Here is a 22592-nt window from a genome sequence, read left to right as displayed (position 1 = left end):
GGTCCAGGCCTTCAGGAAGATGCTCAGCCCCCTGCAGGATCGGCCCCCGGCGCTGCCACCCGGAGCCTCCAGTCGCATTGCAGCACCAGAGGGCTCCCCTCCCCCGCAGTGCGTGGAGCACGCAGGCCTTAAAGGGACAGTCGCCCCCTCGCCACACAGATGGAGGGGGGGCATGGCTGGGACCTGGTCATTATACAAAATATGGGGCCCCTGCCCTAAATCCAGCCCCCCACAGCACCCCCTGCCGGGAGAGGCCAGGACTGGAGGAGCCAGGAGACACCCCCCACCACAGCCAGGGCTCCTGCCCTGCTCCTCACAGCACCCCCTGCTGGAAGCCCCAGGACTTCCTAGGGGTGGGGACAGATTTCTCCCTCCCCCGCCACTCCAGAGCAGGGAGGGGTCAGGCTGGGCTTCCTTCCAGCACCAGCAGCTGCTGTGCCCACAAGTTCCCCAAACCGCAGCCTCTGCCGGGAACTAGCCCCCAAGCCCCCTGCCACCGGATCCTTCCCCCCAGGGAGGGAGACACAGGTTGGGGAATAGGGCTGCACTGATTCCCCACCCTCCAGCAATGAGATAATGCCCCCCAAATGTCCCTGCCCAGCACCCCAGACCTCTCGCACTGCACCCCCAGACACCTCGAGTACCCCTCAGCCCCCCGACATCTCACATCACCCCCACAACCTCCTCAAATGCCCCACAGCCCCCCACATCCTGCACAGCCCCCCACACCCCCTCAAATGCTCCACAGCCCCCATGTCCTGCACAGCCCCCCACACCCCCTCAAATGACCCACAGCCCCCATGTCCTGCACATCACCCCACACCCCCTCAAATGACCCACAGCCCCCATGTCCTGCACATCACCCCACACCCTCTCAAATGACCCACAGCCCCCCATGTCCTTCACAGCCCCTCACACCCTCTCAAATGTCCCAAAGCGCCCCTACATCCTGCACAGCCCCCACATCCCCTCAAATGCCCCACAGCCCCCCACATCCTGCACAGCCCCCCCCACACCCCCAAATGCCCCACAGCCCCCATATCCTGCACAGTCCCCACTCCCCTTCAAATGCCCCACAACCCCCTCTCACAGCCACACCTGCCCCCATCCCCAGAATGCCTGGCACAGCCTCCCAGCTCCCAAACACAACACACAGCACCCACAAATGCCCCCACAGCCCCCCCAGATACCCTGCACAATGACCTATGGGGCCCCATGGCACATGTGGGAGACACAGAAGTCACAGCCTCCGTGACTACATACAACTGGCTTGTGCCACCAACAGCCAGCAGCCTTGGGGCTCCCAGTCCCCAAAGCCACCACTTATGGGGCTGCCGTTCCCCCCCCCCCGCAGCCACCAGCAATGGGGCTCACACCTACTGATGTCCCAATGGACCCACCCCCTACATATCCCTCTTCCAGGCACTCTGTGTCCTGCCACCCCCATCCCCACTCCAACTTCCCAGGCATGTAACTGACCCCCAGCTCTGCCTCTGGGCAGTGGGGGAGGCTTGGGCCCACCCCACCCTGTGCCTCAGTTTCCCCATCTACTAAATGGAAATAATGACACAGCTGTCCTTTGTGGAGCACATTGCGATCCATGCATGCTAAGAGCTAAGTGTTATTACTTCAGGCTCTAGATACATATGCATACCCAGGTATTGCTCATTCACTGCTGAGAGGTAGTTGCCTCTGGGGTGGAGCACGGGGGCTGTTTATATAGGCATCCCTCACCCAGCACCGAAACCCAGCCACCTCTGCGGTAGGGGCTGAGGTTTGGTTATACAGGGATCCCTTGCCCCGTACTGAGATGCAGCCACTTCTGGGGTGGGGCACAGCAGTTGTTTATTCTGGGATCCATCATCTGGTGCTGAGAAGCAGACACTTTCGGGGCAGGGTGCAGGGGCTCTTTATTACAGGGATCCCTCATCCGGTGGAGAAATGCAGCCGCCTCTGGAGGTGAGGTGTGGCCGTTTTTTTCACAGCCTCACAAGACAGGCATTCAGCATGGGAAATATATTAAAACCCTTCACACTACTGGGGGAATCGTGACAAGAAATTGCCCTGTTCCAATCTGGCCAGGACCCTGGAGCTGACACCTCCCTGCTCTCTTACAAAAAATGACAAGGGATTTACATCACCAAAACCACAGCACGTGCGTGCGTGTGCGTCTGTGTGTGTGACCCATCCACAAAACAAACAGGGCCAGGCCCAGCTTAGGCGGTGACCCCTCAGACTTCCCCCCAGAGCACAGGCACAGGGCTGCAAACCTGGACCTGCTTGCCCTATGGGGCAGGGCAGTCCACAGCCAACTGGTGCAGGACCCCTCCTCCCCCACAGCTTAGCCCTGCTCCGAAAAGGTGACAGAGGCACCGACCTACAGAGCCTTGTCACTCCAGATTAACAGCTGCACATTTCCAGTGCTGCTCATCTCGGGCCCCCAACCCGGCCCCAGCAGAAGGCAGGCAGCCCTCGAAATGGAACAGTGCCAGCCATGCATCTGGGATCTCGCCCGGCACCAGGAGCTCTGCCACCAGAGATGGAACCCGGGTGCAACACTGAGAATCCTTTTCCCCAGGGGCTCCCCCGTCTGGCTGAATCCACCTGCTGTTCTTTGTCTCCCCAGGGCAGGGCCCAGCACAGTGTGGTTCTGGTCCACGACTGGGCTCCTCGGCGCTACCGTAATACACCTAACAATCATAAAAACAATATGGATCCAAATTTCCAACATCCCACATTTGGCCAGCACAGCTGCACCTTGCACTCGGAGACTCTGGAGGCCCATTAAGATCAGTTGGTGCTCAAGGCAAAGGACTGGGACTCCTGGGTTCAGTTCCTGGGACGGCCTTAGGCAAGGCACTTTGCCATGCCGTGCCTCGGTTTCCCCAGATTGTTATGCCAAGCACAGCAGGGCCCTGATCTCAAAAGGCAGAACCCCTTTTAACGGCTCGCTCCTTGTTCAAGTATTGTTGAACTGGAAGGAGGCCCAGAGGAAAGCAAAGTGAACTCATGGGGGGAGGGCGGGGAGGGAATGGGTTACGAAGGGAGATTTTTTTTTAAAAATCCAGCAGGGCCACATGATCCCACAGGAGCGAAATGATCACCATTGGGAGTAACGACAATTTTAGGAGGGCTGGTCACCATCATGCTGCAGGGCTTAAAGCAACCAGAGGTCAGGAGGAGAGGTCATGGGGACAGATTACCCCGCTTGCTGCAGGGGTCTCACACCTTCCTCTGATCCTACCAGAAGCCCCATGTTTCATTTGCCACTGGTTTGCCATGCACTTCGCACCCTGAGCCTCTAACCTGGCCTGGGGCTCCTGGGCTCAACTACTCCTCTCCAGGGCTGGCTGTTTTGGGGGGACCCTGACACCACAAACGAGGGGCTGTTTTTGGAAATATCTGGGTCTGAATCCACCAGGGAAGAAATGGCAAGTTGGTGGGAGGGGGGGTTGTTTCATTTTCCTCCTTGCATGGCTGCACAAGCGGCAGTGAGTCCCACAGGTCAGTTTCAGCCCAGAGGCATTCTGGGGATTGTAGTCCTGGGGGAAGAGGGACGAGGATGTCCTGGACCCCCTGCCATTCACCTCTGGGGCTCAGCTCACTGAAGTTGGTGCTATGGGTTCTGATCTCAAGAGGGATCAGCACTGTCCACTGGTGGGGGAAGGGGGCAGGGTGGTGATTCTGGGGGGTGTGAGGATTCCAGAGGCAAGTGGGGTCTCACTCCCCCTCCAGGCCTAGTTCTCATTTACACTCTTCTAGGCCGCTCCAGCAGCCCAAAGGAGTCTGAAAGTGGGGAGAATGCCCCCCAAGGACCATTCCCAAGCAGGGGGGGTATCTCCAGCGGGCAGCCCTGTAGTCCAGCTGACACTGCTCTGGCTTTCCTCTGCCTCCCAGCAGCAGGGAGGAGACATTAGAGCAGCCCCGAGGCTGCTCTGGATTGCACTAGGGGATGGGACATGACCCAGGACTGTGGGAATGCAAAGAGGGAGCCTAAAGTGGGGCATGGTGGGGGGCTGTTTTAACAGTTCTAGACAGGAAGTGAAGAATACCAGCTCACACTGGGATGGGGATTTGGGGGAGCCCGAGTGACCTCCCTGCTCTGGAATTGGGCTCAAGCCTCACACCCCCAACTGCAGAGGATCTTTACTGGGCCAGTGGTTCTGATCCCCGCTGTGTGTCACGGCCCAGGGCGGGATCCACAGGTACTGAAATGAAATAAACATGTTTACTGCCTTGGCGGAGCTGCCAGCAGGCTGGTCCCGAGGGCCCTGCAAGCCCCGCGGTGGGAGGGAGGTTTCCATCACAGGTGCTAGCAGAGTAGGAAGGATCCTGATGTCGCACATTGGGCCTGGGGGCAGGGGGACGGGCCTGTGGCCCCCACATATATAACAACAGATGGCGGTACGCTGGCCCCACCCAGCTCAATGCACTTTACAGACATCACTCAGATCAGCTCCACAACTCTCCCTCACCCCTGAGCGTAAGGGTCATTATCCCCACTGTACAGAGTGGGAAACTGAGGCACAGAGGAGGGGAAAGGGTGTCAGTGGCAGAGCTGGGAATAGAACTCAGGAGTCCTGACTCCCCACCCCCTAGCTCTAACCACTAGGATCCATTCCCCTCTCAGTGGCCAGACAGAGACCATTTGCACATGTTGCCATCTGGGTGTCCTATGCCAACACCCCCCACACACCTGACTCAGCATCAGAACACCAGCCGCAGAATGGACCCCCACCACCCACCCCCCAGTGCCCCATTCGGACCCCCCCCCAGCCTGCAGCCCCTGCTCACTGCTCCACAGCCTCTGTGCACCCTAGAAACTTCCGGGGACGGGGGGGGGGTTCATGGCCATGGATGGGGGAGAGTCTCTCTAAGTGGGGGACACCCGGAAAGCGGGATGGAGGGAGCCCCAGTGACTGCAGTGCCACAGGAGGGGATGCATCAGTGGGGCGCCCCCAATCGGCCCCCTCCCCCCAAGGATGCCCACCAGACGTGGTCCAGGGGCTCAATTTCCCCATCTTAGCTGGGGGGTGGGGAGGGGCTCTGTGGGGGGGGCCCAGACAGACCCATACGCCTGTGCTGCGGGGGGAGGGGGTGGCACCCTGGATCCAGCAGGGCTCCTCCCCCGTCCGTGAGCTGGCAGGGGAGGGGGACCAGACACCCACAAACCCACAGCCCCCCACCCACGCCAGGCGCGGGGTTTCAGCCCCCTCCCCCCCAGCCCTCCTTACCTGGAGCCGTCGCCTGCGGATAATCCCCGAGTCGTCCATCTTCCCCCAGCCAGCAGGCCCCGGGCGCCCCGGAGCCGGTGATGGAGCCGAGGGAGGGGTGGTGGCTGCGGGGGGGGGTGGTTGCGGCGGGTGGGGGAGCGAGGATCCTTCACTCGCGTCTCCTGCCACAGAACTTGGCAGCCACCAGGCCCCTGGCAGCGGCGGCGCCCGGCCCAGCTGCCCAGCGCTGGGGGCGGCTCAGGTGTGCGCGCCCCCCACCCCGCCTGGGGGTCTCAGCCCCCCCCCGGAGGCTCCGCGAGACGCCCCGCAGCCCCCCGCGCGGATCAGCCCCGAAGCGCGCCCGGCTCCATCCTCGCCCGCCGCCGCCTGTTCCCGTCCGCCCGGCCCCGCTTCAGCTGGGGGGCCCTGGGGCCCCGGGGCCTCCTGCCCCCCCCCGGCTCCGGGGATGCAGCCGCCTCTGCGCGTAGCCGGCTCCGCTCCCGCGCGGCTGGGGGGAGGGGGCGAGATCCCGGCTGGGCGGCCAGGCCTCGCCAGCCCCTGGCCCCCGGGGATGGGGGGCTGCTCCGCCCGGCTCCCCGCTCCTGCGGCAACCGCGGGACCGCCCCCCCCCGGGGGCCGAGGGTTTAACCCTTCCAGCCCCGCAGCCGGCAGACCCCAGGGTCCGGCTCCGCCCCTGCCCCACCCCGTGTGCCCCCCACGATCCACTGCCCCCACCCTGTGTGCTCCTATCACCCACTGCCCCACCCTGTGTGCCCCCCCACTGCTCTCACCCCGTGTGCCCCCAATATGCCCTCGCTGCCCCATCACCCACTGCCCCCATCCTGTGTGCCCCCCACCATCCACTGCCCCACCTCGTGTGCCCCCCACGAACCACTGCCCCCACCCTGTGTGCTCCCATCACCCACTGCCCCCACCCCGTGTGCCCCCCACGATCCACTGCTTCCACCCCGTGTGCCCCCCGCCATCCATTGCCCCAACCCACACCCGCAATATGCCCCACTGCCCCCACACCCATATGGTCCCACCATTCCCTCTGCGGCTGCCCCCCAAACCCATGAGCCTCCATCACATCCACTGCCCCCCCGTGTTATCCCCCCTCACCGCCCCCTGCCCGTTTGCCTCCCATAGCCCCCACTGCCCCCACTCCCACTTCCCTCACACCCTGTCCCTAGAGTCCCCTCAACTCTGGCCTTGCCGCCATGCAATTTTCACACACCCCTCCCGGCATGCTGGCAACCCTGCGGCCTGTCCCTCCACACCAGCCTGGATCCCTCCCTCGACACTGTTGCAAGCACTAGTGTAGACAGCACTCCGGGGGTGTTAGCTAGGGCCCAGCTGGGCTAGAGGACCCCAAGGTTATTGTTACTTGTATTGTGGAGTTTCCAATCTATATGGGCCCTCTTGTGCCGGGCAATGCACAGATCCCTCCCCCAGGAGAGACAGACCCTCCCACGAACAGCTCAATAATCCATGTAGGCAAAGCAAGAATTATTATCCCTGCTATACAGAAAGGGAAACTGAGGCACGGAGCGATTAAGAGGCTCACCCAAGGAGTCGGTGCTGGTGCCCGGCATAGAACCCAGGAGTCCTGTCCTCCCAGCCCTTCCTCCCCTGGTGCAGGATTGGTCCCCAAAGGACCCCAGGAAGCTCCAGGGGGCTGGGGTGGGGAGCCAGGCCCTCTCAGAGCTAATTGGTTTTGGATTAAGGGCAGGATTAATTGTTAACCCTTTCCCTCCCGGAGTCCGCAGCATCTGGTGGCCTGAGCTGGGCTGGCTTCATCAGCTGACAGCGCAGGGAACTTGGGGGGGGGAAGGGGGGCAGACAGAGCCAGGGAGTCGATAACGCTTCCCAGACCCCCTTCCCCGGCACCTTTCTCCCACCCTTCCTCTGCAACCCTCCCTACTGTGGCCTCCTCCCCCTGCCTCTACCCCCTTCCCCCAGGGGGCCTCCCCTTCCCCCCTCCTACAGCCTTCCCCTCTCCCCCCCGTGGCCTCCCTCCCCCTCTCCACTTCCCTCCACCCTCCCCTCTCGCCTGCCCGTCTCTCCCCTCCCCCGCAAGCCCTGACATATGTTAAGAGCGGGATGCATTATTGATCAGGCAGTGTCTGGTCCCGGGGGGTCGGGCGCGGCGGGGGGGCTGTCGTTGCTCTTAGAAGAGCTGCCAAGCTATTGCTTCTGTCCCCCGACTCCCGCAACAGGGGCTCGACCAGGAATTTGCACTGAGCTGGGGGAAGGCTTGAGGGGGCCTGAGATAAGGGGCTGAGGGGTGCCCAGAATTGGGCAGTTGCGGGGCTGGGATAAGGGGCTGGGGATCCCCAGCCTTGGGCAACTGGGGGCTGGAATAAGGTGCTGGGGGTTCCGCATCATTGGGTACTTGCGGGGATTGGCTAAGGGGCTGGGGATCCCCAGCATTGGGCAGTTGGGGGGCTGGGCTAGGGGGCTGAGGGTCCCCAGCCTTGGGCAATTGGTGGCTGGGATAAGGGGCTGGGGGGCGAGTCCTTGGTATCTGGCAGTGGAGAATTTGGGCTCCGGCGATGCCCAGAGGGGTCAGTTTCTGTGGGGAAGGGGGGCACAACCCCCCCTGCCCTTCTCCATTCCTCCTCCCTCCCCAAACCTCCTCTGCAGCCCAGAAAAATCCCGGCTCCGGAGCTAATGGAGCCGCGTCCGCGGCCACGTCAGGGAAACAAGCGGGGCTGAAATATTCACTGGGCCGATGGATTATTAAAGGCCGGAGCGGTGGGGTGGGGGCTGCTCCACGGGAGGCCGAGGCGCATGGCCCGGGGGTGGGGAGGGGGGGCTACTCAGTGGGGGTCTGTCTCTGATCTGCCCTTCTGCCCCCGCCCCATGCTCAGAAGTTACTAAGCACACTGCGGATGAGGCTGCTGCTTCAGGAGGGGCTCAGCAGGGGGCGCTCTCCCCTGGCAGGCAGGGCTGGCTCCAGGGGGCGCTAGGGGGCGCTGGGCTGCAGGGAGCAGGGCTGGGGGCCAGCAGGGGGCGATCTTCCCTGGCAGGCAGGGCTGGCCCCAGGGGGCGCTAGAGGGCGCTGGGCTGCAGGGAGAGGGCTGGGGGCTCAGCAGGGGGCGCTCTCCCCTGGCAGGCAGGGCTGGCTCCAGGGGGCGCTAGGGGGCGCTGAGCTGTAGGGAGCAGGACAGGGGGCCAGCAGGGGGTGATCTTCCCTGGCAGGCAGGGCTGGCCCCAGGGGGCGCTAGAGGGCGCTAGGCTGCAGGGAGAGGGCTGGGGGCTCAGCAGGGGGCGCTCTCCCCTGGCAGGCAGGGCTGGCTCCAGGGGGCGCTAGGGGGCGCTGAGCTGTAGGGAGCAGGACAGGGGGCCAGCAGGGGGTGATCTTCCCTGGCAGGCAGGGCTGGCTCCAGGGGGCACTAGTGGGTGCTGGAGTGCAAGGAGCAGGGTGGGGGCTCAGCAGGGGGCGCTCTCCCCTGGCAGGCAGGGCTGGCCCCAGGGGGCTCTAGGGTGCGCTGGGCTGCAGGAAGGGGGGACTCAGCAGGGGGTGCTGGGCTGAAGGAAGCAGAGGCCCTGGCCCATAATGATCCCCTGGTAGTGTTTGTAAGCCAGGGAGATTTGCAAAGGTGGCTGCCAGGGGGGTTGGAGACCATGGGACTCTCATCGCCAAGCAGATCCATGAACAAGGGTGCCTGAGTTCTGGGGAGACACAAGCACAGGGGTGTCGCTGGTCTCCGGGGTGACTGGAGCAGGCGGCTGTCGGGGGTGACGGGTGGTTTCTGGTCTCCAGGGCAGTTCGTGGCCTCGGCCAGTGCTCGTCCCGGTCCTGCGCCAGCCTCAGCGCCGACGGCCAGGCAGCATCGGGTCGATGGGCTGGGCCAGCGCTGTAAATGTGCTTGATGGGCGGCCAGGGCGATCTGGGGCCTAATGGAGCAGTTAAAGGAAATCAATGGTGAGGACTGGGCCCAGCAGACACTCAGGGCCTGGAGGTGTGTGTGTGTGTGTGTATGTTTGTGTGTGTGCGCACGCGCGCCAGGCTGGAAGGGGGAGGGCAGCTGTGGGTGTGTTTGTGCAGGGGGAGGGCTCGTGTGTGTGGGTTGCCTGCAGGGGCAGGTGTCTGGCTGGTGGTGGGGAGTGTGTGCCTGGATGTGTGTCTGTGTGTACTGGTGTGTGATGAGTGAATGGCTGGGGTGTGCGCTAACGTACAGTGCAAGGGAGCCACAGAGAGAGAAACGGGGTCATTCATGCTGAAGGCCCAATCTCAGAGTATTGGAGGCCATGGGCCTGGCCCCCCGGAACCACCTGGGTCGTCGGTGCCCGGCTCAGTAACAGGGTCATGCCCAGAAGACTGGTGACTGGATGGGGCAGAGACCAGACCGTGCGTGAGCCTGGCATGCGTGTCTGGGTGATGCATGTTCCCACCCGGACGCCAGCAGTGCCAGGGTTTGCTTCGGAGGAGGGCGCCACCCAGCGGGCTGGATGCAGGAGCAGAGCCCAGAAGTCTCCATGGGGTGATGGAGGGGGAGGGCCTGGGGCAGGCAGAGGAGGGAGAGGCGTGTAAGACCTCCCACACACACACACACACACGCAGAGCTGCAGCCGGTCACACCCGCGGGACACGCCGAGCGGTGCACCCTGCGCTGTCCATGGTGCTGGAGCTGAAGGATTGAGGCTGGGAGCTCTCCGGGGGCCGGACTCCTGGGTTCTCTCGTCTCCCCCAGGCTGCCGGGGTGGAAACACCCCCCACTCGAGGGTCCGAACAGCAGAGCCGCTCAGAGCCCGAACCTCCCCCCGCCCCTGCTGGGCCCCTTCCAGACAAAGCACTTTAAGAATCATCGCTGGGGAAACGTGCACTATTGGTGGGCCCCACAGAAATGCCGCGTGGCTCTGTCGCTCTCTGGTGGCCAGACCCTGTTCTACAACCTGGGGGCCCCAGGGCTCTTTGACCCTCCTCCTTCGAGGGCTTTAGTTCAGTCCCCACGGCGAGCGCGGGGGGCGGGGAGGGCGGCCGGACTCCTAGGTTCTATTTCTGGCTCTGGGAGGAGGAGATGGGGGGTCTAGTGGCTTGAAGCAGGGGAGTGGCTGGGCCACCCATGAACCCAACTTTTGCCTGGTCACCGACAATCCAGAGCAGATGAAGGCCCCTGGACCAGCGCTCGCCTTGGGCCCACGCCCGCGGGTGCTGGCCCCGCGCCCACGGGTGCAGGCCCCAGCCAGATGGCAGAAGCTGTTCCAATTCCCCTTCTTGCAGCGGCCCCTAATCCCATCCGGCGCTTAGCGGAGGCCACGTCCATGCCGGAAGCACTGAAGTCAAAGCAGGGATGACACCTGTTCGGATTAAGCAAGGCATCGCCCCGGTCCCCAAGACACGGGCCAACCCTGCGGGCAAGGGGGACAGAAGGAACAATTCCCCCCACCCCCACCCGATGCCAAACAGCCATCGGCAAAGCCCTGGTAATACCATGCACTTTGCTAGCCCTGCTCAGCTATGGACCTCATTGGGGGAAACTGAGGCACGGAGCAAGGGCATGAGACACAGCCTTACTGTGACTCAGGCCTTAAAGAGAACCTGGGAAACCTGGTTTTGTGTTCCTCTGCCTGTACCACTAGACCTCACTCCCCTCCCAGAGCTCAGTACAGAACCCGGGAGTCCTGACCCCTAGCCCCACCCCCCCGCTCTAACCACTAGACCCCACTCTCCTCCCAGAGATCAGCACAGAACCCAGAAGTCCTGATTCCTACCCTCCCTGCTCTAATCACTAGACTCCACTCCCCTTCCAGAGCTCAGCACAGAACCCAGGAGTCCTGACCCCTAGCCCCCCCCCCGCTCTAACCACTAGACTCCCCTCCCTTATCTGATCTGATAATTGAACCCAGGAGACCTGACTACCGCTCCCCACTTAGAGCAGACCCAAGCAGTCCTGTCTCCCAGTCCCACGTGTTCTTGGGCCCCATTCCCACCCCCAACACTAGAGCCATTCAACCGACCCACAACGTGGGGGGATGCAGCTCCTGCTGGTTGTCCCCAGCGCTGCCCTGGGGACCCCTGAAGTGCAGGCCGGGACTGTTCCACCACGGCACATGTAGGACACAACACACTCCCCATGGGCACCCCACAGCCTGGCACCCACAGGCGCACGCAGCCCTCTAGGTGGCACCAGCGATCCACAGCCAGGGCCCCCCACTGCCAGGCAGCGCCCAGAAAGGCCACTGGGGTCATGGCTGGCTCAGCCTCTGGCATCGGGTTTTCGGAGATGAGCCCCACACAGGGCTTTAGCCACGCCCCTGCCAGAGCTGGGAGCAGGACCCAGGAGTCCTGATTCCCATCCCAGCACACCCCCAGCTCTAACCACTAGGCCCCACACGCCTCCCAGAGCCAGGAGGCCCCATGTGGCAGGGCAAGGGTTCTGGCTTTGTCAATTACACAGCTCCGGGCCCACCCTGTCTGTCCTGATCCCAGCTAACTCGCCCCCCCCCCCGGAGACACATTCCCCTTGCAGATCGGACCCCATGGCTGGAAGGCAGCTCCATGCAGCGCCCCAGTGATCCCCGAGGGACCTGGAAAGACAAGGGAGAAGTTGATCACCATTAAAAGGGCAGAAGGAACTCAGAGATCACCCCATGCGGTGTGGGGGGGAAGGAAGATGGTGTCTCAGGGACCCCTACTACCTTCCTGGGTGCCTATCTCCAAGATGCCTCCCTAACCCCCCCACCCCGCCCGCCGGTTCAGCTGGACACAGGCTGCCATTTCACTCCCTGGATTAAATTGTTGTGCTATGCGGCTGTTAAATTGCTCCTGTGCCCCACCTCAGAGGCAGCAGCATGTCAGCACTGGCTGAGAGACCCCTATATAAGCAGCCCCCATGCCCTAATCCAGCAGTGGCTGCATCTCAGCGCCAGGTGAGATCCCAGTATAAACACCTCCTGCACCCACCCCAGAGGTGGCTGCATCTCAGTCTCCCACCAGGGGAGGCAGAAGACATCGGTTTTAAGTGTCTCCCACAGCAAGAACCGATGCAAGATGCACGGTCCCAGCTCCAAGCGCAGGCCCAGATCAGGCCCCAGAGGATCGGCTGAGAGAGGAGGAGGGGGACAGACAGAGCGCCCCCCCCCCCCCAGTGGTGACGCCGGCCACTCCGGATTCACCCCAGCGCCGCTCCGGCTGGCGAGTGGCTGCTGCAGGGTGGGCTGGGAGAAGGGCGGGGAGGGGTTTGCTTTGCAGCAGGCGGAGCAGGAGGCGAACTGAGGCGCCGCTCCCGAGCCCAGCGGCGGCAGCGGGGTGGGAGATCGCCCCCCAGTCACCCAGACAAGACCCCCCCTCCAGCAGCCTGCGCAGGTAGACACAAGGGTCGTGGGGGAGCGATTTCCCTCCTGGTTAATTACAGCAGGCGGGGGGGCGGGGGTGTCTGGCGGCCCAGTTCCACCCTCCGGCAGCCACTAGGGAAAAGGGGGTGCGGGGGGGTCCCCCACCCCATCTCCTGGCGGTGACACATCCACCCAGAGGAGCCCTACGCCCCCAACCCCGCAGGCTCGGTTCTGCCCCAAAGTCGCCCGTGGCCGTATGGGGGCGGGGGCTGGGAAGTGGAGCTGGGGGGTTCCGCCCCACCCTCCCATAGAAATCCCAGCGGCTGCTGTGAGGGGTGGGGGTTATCAGATCAGAACATGGGGCTGGAAGGGGGGCTCCTGGATCACGGAGTTCATCCCCCTGCTAGCGCAGGCCGCCCCTATAACTTGGGGGGGTCTCACGGCTTGGGGAGGGAGGGAGAGAATCAGCGACACGGAGAACGAACCAAACTGGGTCCCTCCTGTCGGGCGCTAGTTTGAAATCACCCGAAGAACTAGTCAGCCCGCCCCCCCATTCACTCCTCCCCCTCCCGCCCCCCGCAGCCTGGCTCCCTCCCCACCCGGGTCAAAGTCAGACAAGTCCAGAGCAGGAGAAGGAAAAGCTCGGCCCTGGCAGAAGAGCAGCCGGGTAAATAAAAGCCGAGGAGAGTTTGGGGTGAGTAGGGGGGGTCAGGGGCGACGGTCCTGCCCCACTGAGGGGGGGCGGCTATTTGATTTTACTGGGGGGAGAAAAGCGTGATTTCAGGGTCATGGAAATTGTGACTTTTTGCTGGGGGGGGGAGTTAAGGGATTGGCTGGGGTGCCAGGACTCCTGGGTTCAGAGCCCGGTTCTACCACCAGCTGCCCCTGGGAGCTCGGACCAGTCGCTTGAATTTCCCTCTGCCTCAGTTTCCCTCTTCTACACCCCGCCACCACCACTCAGCTCCCCGGTAGTGCAGCGGTTCTCAGCCAGGCTCCCGGGAGGGCTGCCGGGGGGGACATCAGCCCCCCAAGAGATTTGCCTTGTTTTACAACAGGCCACATGCAAAGCACTTGCCAGGCCAGGACACACTCGCACTCAGACAGACAGCGACTCGTTTCTACTGCTCTGTAGATCATCCAGGGAAAGGTAAGTCCGAGGAGTCCATCCCAGTGGACAGATTTTATAACAAGGTTCAGAGGAGAAATTCAGCCACTGCTCAGTACTCGTGTGGCTGTGACACTGGTATTTTTGTGTCTGATTCTGTAAGCAAGTGGTTTTGAAGTGAAGTGAAACCTGGGGGTGCTCAGGACAAATCAGCCTCCTGAAAGCCGTCCAGGGGTCTGGAACGGTTGAGGGCTGCTGGCGTAGGGCAGTCTGAGAGCTGTAGAAGGGGAAGGGGGAACACAGAGTAGGGAAGTGACTCCCCAGAAGTCACGCAGCACAGCTAGGAAGAGAACCCAGGCGTCCTGGCTTCCAGCCCCCCCTGCTCTAACCCACCAGACCCCCCACTCCCCTCACAGAGCCGGGGATAGAACCGAGGCATCCTGGCTCCCAGCGCCCCCTGCTCTAACCACCAGACTCCACTCCCAGGGCCCCCAGAGGATTCAGGGGGCCTGGGGAAAAGCAATTTCAGGCGGCCCTTCCATAAAAAATAGTTGCAAAACTATAGAATATTATATTCTTGAGGGCCCCTGCAGGACCTGTGGCAAATTGCCCCACTTGCTCCCCCCTCTGGGTGGCCCTGCCCACTCCCCTTGCAGAGCCAGGGATAGAACACAAGTGTCCTGGCTCCCAGCCCCCCCTGCTCTAACCACCAGACCCCACTCCCATAGCAGAGATGGGGATAGAACCCAGGCATCCTGGCTCCCAGCCCCCCCTGCTCTAACCACCAGACCCCACTCCCGTCGCAGAGATGGGAATAGAACCCAGGCATCTGTTCTTTGCACCCCGCTGCAGCTTGGGCACGAGCCGCCACTGAGGCCTACCCAAAGACTGCTCTAGATTGGGTGGTTTGATCTATGGTCCTTGGGGCCGAGTGAGGCCGAGAGAGCAGCTGTGTGAACATGACGCAGCCTGGGCCAGGGGGTTCCTCCCAGAGGGCTCAGATGAGCCCCGGCTTAGCTGGGATCCCTGCCCCAGCTCAGACCCTCGGCCCATCCAGCCTCTTATCCTAGCTCCTGCAGGGCCCAACTCAGCTGCTTCATAAGAAGGTGCCAGGAACGCCCTAGTAGATGATCCTGGAGTAACCTGCCCTTGGGGGATGGTCCCTCCAGCCCCAGGTGAAGAAATTGTCTCCACACGGACCTGGCCCCCACTGGATGCTCGCAGGAACTGGGGGAGACAGGAAGGAGGGAGGCTGTTAGTTCTCAATAGTACCTGCTGGCTCTTGCACACCTCCTGTGCTCTCCTGGCCCCCAGCCCCCCTGCTGTAACCACTAGACTATTGTCCCTCTCTGAGCTGGAGATGGAACTCAGGAGTCCTGACTCACAGCCCTGCCGCCCCTTGCTCTAACCCCTAGACACCACTCCCCACCCAGAACTGGGGATAGAACCCAGATGTCTCAGCTCCTGGGATCAATCATTTGATTGCCATGTGCCTCAGTTTCCCCATCTGACAATGGAGATAATGATCCTTCCTTGGTCTAGTTAGAATGAGACCAGCTTGGGGCAGGGACTGCCTCAGAGGTGTCTGTGCCGCGCCCGGCACAATGGGGCCCTGATCTCGGTTGGGGGGGCTGGGGGGGTGTCTCCAGGTGCTACCGTAATGCTGCTAATATTGCATACACCACAATGGGCCCCTGACCTTGGTTGCAGTGTCATACCCAGCCTATTGGAGAGGCTGAAATTGTACCCATTTGGGTTTTTTAAAAAGCAGCTTCAGTTAAACCAAAACAAAAAATGCCGCCCGAGGTGTGTGTGTGTGTCAGTAATTCCCATTAGCTGCAGTTCCGGGAGTCAAGATGGGGGCAGAAAGAGATGCTGACTCCAGGATATTGGGCAGCAGCACTCAGAGCCTCGTTCTCTTCCTTAAAGCCCCAGCTCCTGGGGTCACGGGATGGGACGGGACAGGACAGACTCTGCTCATTTGTTTTCCCCAAAAGCCAGACTCCAGCTGCCAACGGAAAGCAGGAAAATGTGACTCCTTAAAGACTCAAACACATGCCCAGGTCGAAAAAACAGGGAGTCATTTTATTTACATTTCTCGTGGGTTTTTTTGGGGGGTGGGGGTGACTCATTGCTGGGGCTGGTAACACAGCACCCCTCCCCCACCCACGCAAGCATTTGTCCTTCTGGGAAGGAGAACCAGGCCTTTCCGCTGTGACTCAGAGCCAGGACTCCTGGGTTCTTTCCCCAGCTCTGGGAAGAAGGGAGCGGTGTCTAGTGGTTAGAGCGAGGGGACCCAGGCTCCTGGCTTCCATTCCCTGCTCTGGGAGGGGACTGGTATCTAGTGGTTAGAGCAGGAGGGAGACTGGGTTTGGTCCCTAGCTGCACTTTTTCCAGCTGCCCTTGGGGAGAGCAGGGAGTTGGGTTTCTCCTAGGCAAGCAGCACTGGGGGAAATCTGATCTTCCAGAGGGAGGATGTTGCCAGAGCCAGGTGCACCCTCCCACACACACGCACCTGCAGTGTCTAATTTCGGCCTATCAGCCTAATTTGCTGGGGAAGGCAAGATCTGGCTCTGTAAGCAGGAGTCACCTTGGGCCCCGGGGGCAGAAGCTGCCAAGTCCAACTTACAGCCAGGTCCTTAATTCAAATCCAATTAGGGGGAACAGATCAGATGGACTGTGCCCCCCACCAAGGCACCTTCCCCAGCATGTGAGCCGCCCAGCTCCTCGCAGGGAACGAGGGTCTCGTATCGCTGACAGGAACGAGTCCCTCTACCAAGGAAGGGTCTGAGGCTAGAACCCAGGAGTCCTGGCTCGCAGCTCCCCTGCTGACACAGTCGCTACTGGAAGTCAAATCTACCCCAGAAAGATGCAAATTGTAGTGGAGATCGAGCCAAGGCAGCCAGTCCCGAGTGAGAGCTTGGATGTGAGGACTGAGGGGTTGGATCTTTTCCTGGCCTTGGGGCAGGTCTGTGGTTACTGAGGAAATTCTGAGTCAGTCACTGTGGTGCTCCAGGGCACCGATCATTGCAGAGATCAGGAAGGCCACTGTGCCACTTCCCAGCCAGCCCCACGCCAGAGGGGCAAAGCAGCTGGGGGTCAACCACTGACCTTCCCTTAGGAGTGTTGACAGGCGCCAATCTTCGGCCCTGCAGGAGCTGAATAATGACCAAAGGAGCCGTGCCAGCGGGGACTTCGGCTGTCAGAGAGAGACCCAGCTGGGGGGCGAGGTAGAGGGAAAGCATCATACACTGCCCCCCTGCTCCCTGGACTCAGCATCACCCCTGCCCTTCCCCACGACAAGCTGGTCCCAGAGTGGGGGCATCCCAACCCCCAAAGCCAGTCATACTGTCCTCCCCCGCTCCCCATCCCATCCCCACCCCCAGGGCAGGTGACTGGGGGAGCCTTCAACCTTTCCCTTCTGACCAACTCTCCCCCCCTTGGTTCTGTTCCCAGGTGCCATGAGTGGCGGGGGCAACGTGTGGGCGCTGGCCATCGGCTGGGCACTGGCCGTGCTGTGTGGAGGCGCTGGGGGCCTGGACAGCCGCTGCCTGGCTGGAGGAAAGCACAAGGCGGTGCCGAGCCCCGAGGGGCAGCTGGGCGTTTGCCAGCTCTACGCCGCCAGTGAGTGATGGGCACGGGGGGGCGTGCAGCGGGGAAGGCACAAAATCAAAGGTCTCGGGAGGACGAAACTAGGTCAGAGCAGGTGATTTCAAGGGGTTTCTCCAGTTCCACCCCCCTGCTCTAATCACTAGACCCCACTCCCCTCCCAGAGCTGGGGATAGAATCCAGGAGTCCTGACTCCCCAGCCCCTGCCCCCTACACTCACACTAGACCCTGTGAGCAGTGGCTTTGCCCCCGTGTTGCTGGGGAGCCCTATGCTTTGGAGAACGAGAGGGGCCCAACACCCCTCACACGCCAGGCCCTGCCCCGGGGAGGGTGGGGGTCAGTGGTGGGGGTCCGGCCCTGGGTGGGGAGTCAAGGTTGGTGCTGATGGACGGCCGGGTTTTCTTCCCAGATGCCTGCTGCTCCCCCGAGGTGGCCCAGGAGATCTCCAGCGCCCCACTCACCAAGGTCAACAACAGCTACTGGAATCGCTGCGGGAGCCTCAGTCCCAGGTACCCCTCCCTCCGCCTGCCTCGGCTGTGAGCTTCCCCGCAGCAGTGCCCTGCTAGTACCCAGCTACCCCCGGCTGTGAGCTTCCTTGCAGCAGTGCCCTGATAGCACCCAGCTACCCCTGGCTGTGAGCTTCCCCGCAGCAGTGCCCTGCTAGCACCTAGCTACCCCTGGCTGTGAGCTTCCCCACAGCAGTGCCTTGCTAGCACCTAGCTACCCCTGGCTGTGAGCTTCCCCACAGCAGTGCCTTGCTAGCACCCAGCTACCCCTGGCTGTGAACTTCCCCACAGCAGTGCACTGCTAGCACCCAGCTACCCCCAGCTGTGAGCTTCCCCGCAGCAGTGCCCTGTTAGCAGCCAGCTACCCCAGCTGTGAGCTTCCCCGCAGCAGTGCGCCGCTAGCACCCAGCTACCCCCGGCTGTGAGCTTCCCTGCAGCAGTGCCCGGCTAGCACCCAGCTACCCCCGGCTGTGAGCTTTCCCGCAGCAGTGCCCTGCTAGCAGCCAGCTACCCCCAGCTGTGAGCTTCCTCGCAGCAGTGCCCTGCTAGCACCCAGCCACCCCGGCTGTGAGCTTCCCCAAAGCAGTGCCCTGCTGGTGGATGGTGTCACACTCTGTTTGAAATTCTAGCCTAGAAGCTGAGGGTTACACTAAGACCTAAGTTATATCCCAGCCTAAACAGGTGGGACCACCAGCAGCAGAGCGCCCCCTAGTGCCGCCCTCGGGTCAGCACTGCCTGCTGGGGGATGGTGCCCCCTGCTAAGCCCCTGCCCCCTCCCTGCAGCATCCTGCCAGTGCACGGCTCGAGGTGCAGCCATGGTGCCCCAGAGGCGGCCTGTGGGGCTCCCCACTCTAATGCTCCCTCTCCCCATTCTCCATCCCAGGTGTGAGAACTACCTGCAGCGGGTTGAATGCTTCTACCGCTGCTCCCCCAGTGCTGCCCGCTGGCCCCACCCCCAGCGCCCCACAGCCATCCTGGAGGTGCCCCTCTGCCTGAGCTTCTGTGAGGCCTGGTGAGTCAGTGAGCCTTCCCCCTCTTTCCTGACTGGGTGAGAGCAGCAGGCTTGGAGCCAGGGCTCCTGGGTTGTACCCCTGGCTCTGGGAGAGGAGTGGTGTCTAGTGGTTAGAGGGGAGAGGGGAGTCAGGACTTCTGGATTCTATCCCTGCCTCTGAGAGGGGAGTGGGGTCCAGTGGTTAGGGGGGAGTCAGGACTCTTAGGTTCTATCCCTGGCTCTGAGAGGGGAGTGGGGTCCAGTGGTTAGAGAGGAGCCAGGACTCCTGGGTTCTATCCCTGGCTCTGAGAGGGGAGTGAGGTCCAGTAGTTAGAGGGGAAGGGGGAGTCAGGACTCCTGGGTTCTATCCCTGGCTCCGAGAGGGGAATGAGGTCCAGTGGTTAGAGGGGAGCCAGGGCTCCTGGGTTCTATCCCTGGCTCCGAGAGGGGAGTGGGGTCCAGTGGTTAGAGTGGAAGGGGGAGTCAGGACTCCTGGGTTCTATCCCTGGCTCCGAGAGGGGAGTGGGGTCCAGTGGTTAGAGCGGAAGGGGGAGTCAGGACTCCTGGGTTCTATCCTTGGCTCCGAGAGGGGAGTGGGGTCCAGTGGTTAGGGGGGAGTCAGGACTCTTAGGTTCTATCCCTGGCTCTGGGAGGGAAGCAGGGTCTAGTGGTTAGGGGGGCAGGGGTGCTGTAAGCCAGGCTATTCCTAAGGAGGACGCAAGTTCACCCGTGACTTCAGACAGCAATGGCCAAGGGGGAAAGAGAATCCAGTCCCCATGACAAGCTCCAGGGTGGGTCTCTCCGACCCGACAGGGATGCAGCATGACGGACTGGTGGAACTCCCTGCTGCAAGGACCTGGAGTGCAGCAGCAAAGCTGGGCTACTGGGCTGGATGGACCCAGGGGTCCGATGTGGGGCAATATGGGGTAGATTGGCCCTGTAACACCCCAGCTGAACAGCCTCATAGTCTGTCTCAATCCCAGCCTGTCCCTCTTTCTCACCCCTCCCCCAGGTATGAAGCCTGCAAGGATGACCTGACCTGTGCCCGCAACTGGGTGAGTGACTGGCAGTGGGGTCCCCAGGGGAACAACTGCAGCCAGGACTGTGTGCCCTACAGCCAGGTGAAGGGGCTCTGCTGTCGGGGGGAGGGGGTTGGCTCAGCCCTGCCAGGGGGAGGCCAAGCGGGGGGACTGGTGGACTCAGGCTCCGGCTGAGCCGGATGGGCGGATTCTGTGGTACAGGCACCTCAGAGCTGGGCTGAGACCTGTCCAACTCATGGCATGTGGGGGTGGAATGGGACACGGGGCCTTTCCGCTCTAGGGGGTGCCAGCTCCGATCCAGCCCCAGGGCGGGGGGCTGGCTGGCTCAGAGGGATAAACCCGTCGGGCTGGGTGAATTGAGGGGGATAGAGATCCTCACTCCTGGGCACCAGGTCAGGGGGCTGGGGGGGAGCTGGCACTGCCCCAGCCATCGCCAGATCTCCCCGCACTCAGCCCACCAGGCTGCTGCCTTGGCCCAGGCGCGGCTCCCAGACACTGAGCCAGCAGTGTCTGCTGTGGGCAGCGGAGCTGCAAATGCTGGCAGGGCCCCCTGCCTGGCAGCCCCCATCAGGCCCACAGCCCGTACGTGGGGAGGGAGGGTGAGCTTCCCTCCCTCTCTGTGCTCCGAGGCTGGCACAGGGATTCGCTCTGGGACTCAACTTCTCCTCCCCATATCCCAGTCATCTCCCCCTGCCCCGGGGCTGGATAGGATCCAGCGCCCCCTGGGGGGAAGACCCCCACGTCCCACCCCCCAAGCCAGCCGGTCCCCCTGCCCCGGGGCTGGATAGGATCTGGTGCCCCCTAGAGGGGAAGGGCCTCATATCCCATTCCCCACCGGATCCAGCGCCCCCTGGGGGGAAAAGCCCCACGTCTCACTCCCCACCCCGAAACCAGCCGGTCCCCCTGCCCCAGGGCTGGATAGGATCCGGCGCCCACTAGAGGGGAAGGGCCCCATGTCCCATTCCCATCCAAGCTGGCACTCCCTAGAGGGGAAAGGCCCCAGGCCTCACCCCCTAACCTCTCCCCTCTCTCTGCCCCCCAGATGTACTGGGACGGCAGGGAGCTCTGCGAGAACATCTGGGGCGACTCCTTCATCGCCACCCAGGAGCCCTGCCCGTGCCTGAGCCTGACAGGCTCCGATGCCGACCCGCTGCCCGAGGATGGGGACAGCTCGGAGGAGCCTGACTCCACCAAAGCCGGCAGCCCTGGGGGGCCCTGTCCGGCCAGCAGCCTCCTCCGGCGCGGCCTGCAGAAGCGCTCCGTCTTCATGGAGGACATGGAGGGGAGTGGGAGCGGGTTCTAAACCCACTGGCCCCTCCCCCCAGCTCTCCCACTCCCTAGGAGAGTCCCTCCCGCACCGCTCACCCCAGGTGCCGGGGGAGGGGGGTGGGAAATGCTTGTAATCTATGCAAACCCCCCAGCCCTGTGATCGTCCCCCACGCACACCGTGACTGCTTCTCTGGCCCCTCCTGCACCCCATCCAGCCACCTACCAGAGGGGGGGACCCACACAGCCCTCCTCTTCCCACAGCCATAAGGCCTAGCTCAAAGGGGTGTTAGCTTCCCCTTCCCCTAGCACCCAGCTTCCCAGGGAGTTCCCGCTCACAACCAGCTCCCCCCCTGCCCCAGTCACATAGGCCTGCAGGGATGCAGCTGTGTCATCCTCTTGCTATACTGCAGAGAGGGAAACTGAGGCACAGAGAGGAACTGCCTGAGAGCTTAGTGTAGTACAGTAGCTCGGCTCTAAATCCTCCCCTGCTCTAACCATTAGTTTACCTTACTAGCCGGGGATGGAACCCAGGAGTCCTGCTTCCAGACCCCACTCTGTTCCCACAGCCTGGGACAGAACCCAGGAAGCTTGCCGCCCTGCTCTAACCACTAGACAATACTGCCCCCGCGAGAGCCCCACCTGCAGCCACCGGCTAAGCCACCTGGAGGCACTGCAGGCCAGGACCTCGAGTGGCTGCTGGCCAAAGGCTCAGGGCAGGGGAGGATGCTGCGCCAGCTGACCCCCGCGCAGCCTTGACCCCCCACACTGGTGCCAGGTTAGTACCCCCCACCGATAGGGATCGACCCCTTGACACAGAGGAGGAGCTGATGATAAGTCATGTCCATTTGCTTCATGCTGGGCCAACTCCTAAACTGCCCTACGAGGGTCAGCCAGCAGGGGGTGACAAAGAGCCCACTGACACCACCGGGGCAGCAGGGGGTGCTCTCCCCACGAGTCACTGCTGACCCCAAGGCCAGGCTCGGGGACACACTGTCCATTCAACCCAGGCCAGGCTCCAGCCTTTGCACGGCGCCTGCATGCTAAAGCTTGTTGTGACCCCTCACAAGCTAGTGCAGACAGAACCCACCATGCTCAGCTGCATCCAGCGGGCACGGGGGGGGGGGCAGGAATTTAGCTGTGCAGAGTGATGGCATGCCCACCCAGGCCAGCGCTAGGGCTGCAAGGTGGGGGCTCTCCTCCAGGCCCCAGCAAGGCAGTAGGGGGCGCCGTGCAGCACAGGAGGCAGATCAACGGGGCGAACATTGGACACCGATTCCACACCACAAGAGCCCTGAGACTCTGAGTAAGGATCTGCCCCCCTGGCCAGGGGAGAAGGGGAATCAGAGGTGTAGGGGGAAGATCGTGCCAGTCTTTCAAGCCAGCCACCCTCAAAGCAGCCCCCTGAAATGTCCCCTGCCTGCACTCAACCCTTCGCTCTGAGCGTCAGTTCCCACGGGGCCATCCCGCCCATTACCGTGCCCATTTGGGATTACGAGGGAAAAACGCTGTTCGAAAAGCAGATGATACTGTGGAAAGAAATAAACGAAAATAAAAACCTTTAAAATTTGGTCCACG

At 62.4% G+C, this 22592-nt stretch overlaps 2 protein-coding genes across 2 annotated transcripts in view; one reads left to right on the top strand and one right to left on the bottom strand.

Moving 5' to 3' along the window:
• Positions 1-5302, bottom strand: part of MAST1 (microtubule associated serine/threonine kinase 1) — a 46841-nt gene extending 41539 nt beyond the window's left edge. The window contains exon 1 of the mRNA XM_030545917.1: positions 5235-5302. Coding sequence (XP_030401777.1) covers positions 5235-5273 — 39 coding nt within the window. The 5' untranslated portion in view covers positions 5274-5302. The remainder of the gene's footprint in view (positions 1-5234) is intronic.
• On the top strand, positions 5231-22585 carry RTBDN (retbindin). Its single transcript, XM_030545945.1, has 7 exons — positions 5231-5311; positions 13630-13644; positions 17059-17226; positions 17621-17720; positions 18601-18729; positions 19721-19829; positions 20791-22585. Exons 3-7 carry the CDS (start codon positions 17064-17066, stop codon positions 21049-21051), a joined length of 762 nt encoding a protein of 253 aa, XP_030401805.1. The 5' UTR covers positions 5231-5311; positions 13630-13644; positions 17059-17063; the 3' UTR covers positions 21052-22585.
• Positions 22586-22592: the final 7 nt, after the last annotated feature.

This window comes from Gopherus evgoodei, unplaced genomic scaffold (genome assembly GCF_007399415.2).
Source record: "Gopherus evgoodei ecotype Sinaloan lineage unplaced genomic scaffold, rGopEvg1_v1.p scaffold_40_arrow_ctg1, whole genome shotgun sequence".
NCBI classification, from domain to species: Eukaryota; Metazoa; Chordata; order Testudines; family Testudinidae; genus Gopherus; species Gopherus evgoodei.
This window is presented reverse-complemented; position numbering and strand designations above follow the sequence as displayed.

Bases quoted from the DNA above. Each gene is read 5' to 3' on its own strand.
- RTBDN (XM_030545945.1), top strand. From the start codon at position 17,064: ATGAGTGGCGGGGGCAACGTGTGGGCGCTGGCCATCGGCTGGGCACTG. The intron at 17,721-18,600 runs GTACCCCTCCCT...TCTCCATCCCAG, and splicing joins TGCGGGAGCCTCAGTCCCAG to GTGTGAGAACTACCTGCAGC. The intron at 19,830-20,790 runs GTGAAGGGGCTC...TCTGCCCCCCAG, and splicing joins ACTGTGTGCCCTACAGCCAG to ATGTACTGGGACGGCAGGGA.